The sequence below is a fragment of the Otolemur garnettii genome, unplaced genomic scaffold (genome assembly GCF_000181295.1).
Source record: "Otolemur garnettii isolate 467f Iridium unplaced genomic scaffold, OtoGar3 scaffold00018, whole genome shotgun sequence".
Lineage (NCBI taxonomy): Eukaryota > Metazoa > Chordata > Mammalia > Primates > Galagidae > Otolemur > Otolemur garnettii.
Window position 1 is genome coordinate 1,462,603 of NW_003852413.1, and position 2,621 is coordinate 1,465,223.

The following is a 2,621-nucleotide window of genomic DNA, read 5'->3' on the forward strand; positions in this document are numbered from 1 at the left end:
GGGTATATTCTCTGCACAAATTTTCCTCTCTGCTGGTCAGGAACCCCAACAAGAATTATAATAATTTAAATTGTGAACGACCAAGCATTATCACTGGTCACTTTCACTCACCTCTGTTCACTTTTGATTGTTTCAGGACATAGACAAGTTTGGCAACGAGATCACCCAGCTGGCCCGGCCCCTGCCGGTGGAGTATCTGATCATAGATGTAAGTGCTGCTCCCTTTTAGCCTGGCAGGCTGACAGTCAGGCGTGTGGAGATCAGGATGCTGGGTTGTGGCTGCTCAAGGGAGGAGGCAGTGGCTTGGGAAGGTGTTAAGTGTCATAGCCCACGCTTGCTGCAGTGCCCACATAGAGCAGCTGGCTATGAACATCTGTTACATCATCACACGCCCAGCCTTCGTGATAAAGCTCACAATTACAAGTACTCTTTCCTTCAGTTTTAGGTTTTTATTTCCTTGAAATCGACCTAGGGGTTCACTTTTCCCATATTAGTTCTAAGGACCCCGAACTTCAAGCCAAACAGTCTCTAGAAGGCAATCACTCTTAATCCTTGGGTCCCGGGTCACATGAGTATCCAGGCAGCCTCACTGGATACACTGTGCTTGGTCTGTGGCTGTTAGAGCCACCAGCCTCCTGCAGGTGCTGTTCCTCAGTGTCCTTTAGTAGAACTCTGGGAGCCCAGAAGGGGCTCTGCTCCACTGCATCTTCCCACAGTCTCAGGTTGCTTCTGAAGGTGGTTTGTGGCTGTGCTGTCACCAAGGGCAGCCTGTGTGGCAGGACGAGAGGACAATGCATTTGAAACAGCCATTGCTGTCGCAGCTCTGTCAGCAGAGGCAGGAGGCCACTTGTTTCCTGCACTGCTGCCAGGCCAGGATCTGTTCAGGCTTCATTTGGACCTAGACAGGCATGTGATTCAGGCAGTAAAATATCATTGCATTTGGAGCAGCAGGTCCCCATGAGCCAAGCCCATCGATGCTCTTCTGTTCCAATTGACAGCTCCCAAGAACATATTTATTACTGAGGCTGTAAAGGCATCTGTTTTTTAGACTACCTAGGGTGTAATTAAGATGCAAGCAGATTGATAGAGCATGCACTCAGGAGGAGTCAGTTTGATTTAAAACCAGCCTTCTCGGGTCTTTGCCCTGCAGTGGCCTCCCCACCCCTTTCTTCCTATTATAAAGGAAGTTAAGTTTTTGTCTTAATGTGGTTTTGTCAGCAGTACTTGGCTGCCAGGGGAGCATTCTGCCCTGTGATACCCAAGTTCTCTATCCTTGTAAAGGTGAGGCTTGGGAGTCCCTTGGGAGTAGGCACCCAGAGAAATGTGTTCAGCTCTTGCCGAGCAGCCCAAAAGGGCTCTCTCAAGCCTTGGGTAGAGTGGCAGCTGCAGGCCTGGGTTCTGTAGAGGTGTCAGGCATTGTCCAGCTGATACATGTGAATAGGGAGAGTGTTTCATCATGAGACAAGGCCCTGGGCCCCTGGCCCCCTTCCTCCTTCCTTGGGGCATCTGGGACAGTTCCCTGGGGCCATGAGGACTTTGGTTCTGTTGTTTGCTATAGAACAATTATAAGACCGGTGTATAAGTCCTTAATTCCGTAATACACTTGGCAGTGAGTGGGGGGTTTTTTTGTTTGTTTGTTTGTTTGTTTTTGAGACAGAGTCTCACTTTCTTGCCCGGCTGTTTTCCTTTCTTTTCTTTTCTTTTTTTTTTTTTTTTTTTTTTTTTTTTTTTTTTTTTTTGAGACAGAGCCTTAAGCTATCCCCTTGGGTAGAGTGCCATGGCCTCACAGCTCACAGCAACCTCCAACTCCTGGGCTCAAGCAATTCTCTTGCCTCAGCCTCCCAAGTAGCTGGGCCACAGGCGCCCACCACAACGCCCGGCTATTTTTTTGGCTGCAGCTGTCATTATTGTTTGGCGGGCCTGGGCTGGATTCGAACCTGCCACCTTAGGTGTATGTGGCTGGCACCTTAGCCACTTGAGCCACAGGTGCCGAGCCGCTCGGCTGTTTGCAAGACAAAGAAGTCTTGCTCTGGCTCAGGCTGGTCTCAGGCAGTTCACCCCCCTCGGCCTCCCAGAGTGCTAGGGTTATAAGCATGAGCCACTGTTCCCGGCTGGTAGTGAGTGTTTGATAGCTGTGGTTCCATTCCTATTTCTGCCCTCCCTAGAGGAGGGTCTGAGCCATACCCAGATCCTGTCTCTGCAGTGTGGGCAGCACCACTCCTGTTGTCAGAACCCCAACCCAGGTAGTGTTCTACCGTGTGCCAGAGTGCCCTGCATGTCGTGCGCCGCCTCCTCACACCAGCCTAGTGCTCTGTTCTTTATCTTGAGTGAGCAAAGCTAGGCCCCAGTCTCTGACTGTGAGGCTGTGCTGCATCACACAGTGCTGTGCTGGATGTGGCACTTTAGTAGGACCTGCCGGCCTGAGTCAGGGATATTCCCTGTGGCTCAACTTGGCCTTCCAGAGTGGCCGCCGCACAGCTGCTTTCTCAGACTGTGGTTGTAGTAAAGAGCTCCAAGAAATGGAGAGGGTATATTCTCTGCACAAATTTTCCTCTCTGCTGGTCAGGAACCCCAACAAGAATTATAATAATTTAAATTGTGAACGACCAAGCATTATCACT

At 50.2% G+C, this 2,621-nt stretch overlaps 1 protein-coding gene across 1 annotated transcript in view; it reads left to right on the forward strand.

Moving 5' to 3' along the window:
* Positions 1-2,621, forward strand: part of NPLOC4 (NPL4 homolog, ubiquitin recognition factor) — a 98,511-nt gene that overhangs the window by 79,046 nt on the left and 16,844 nt on the right. The window contains exon 11 of the mRNA XM_023511174.1: positions 128-208. Coding sequence (XP_023366942.1) covers positions 128-208 — 81 coding nt within the window. The remainder of the gene's footprint in view (positions 1-127; positions 209-2,621) is intronic.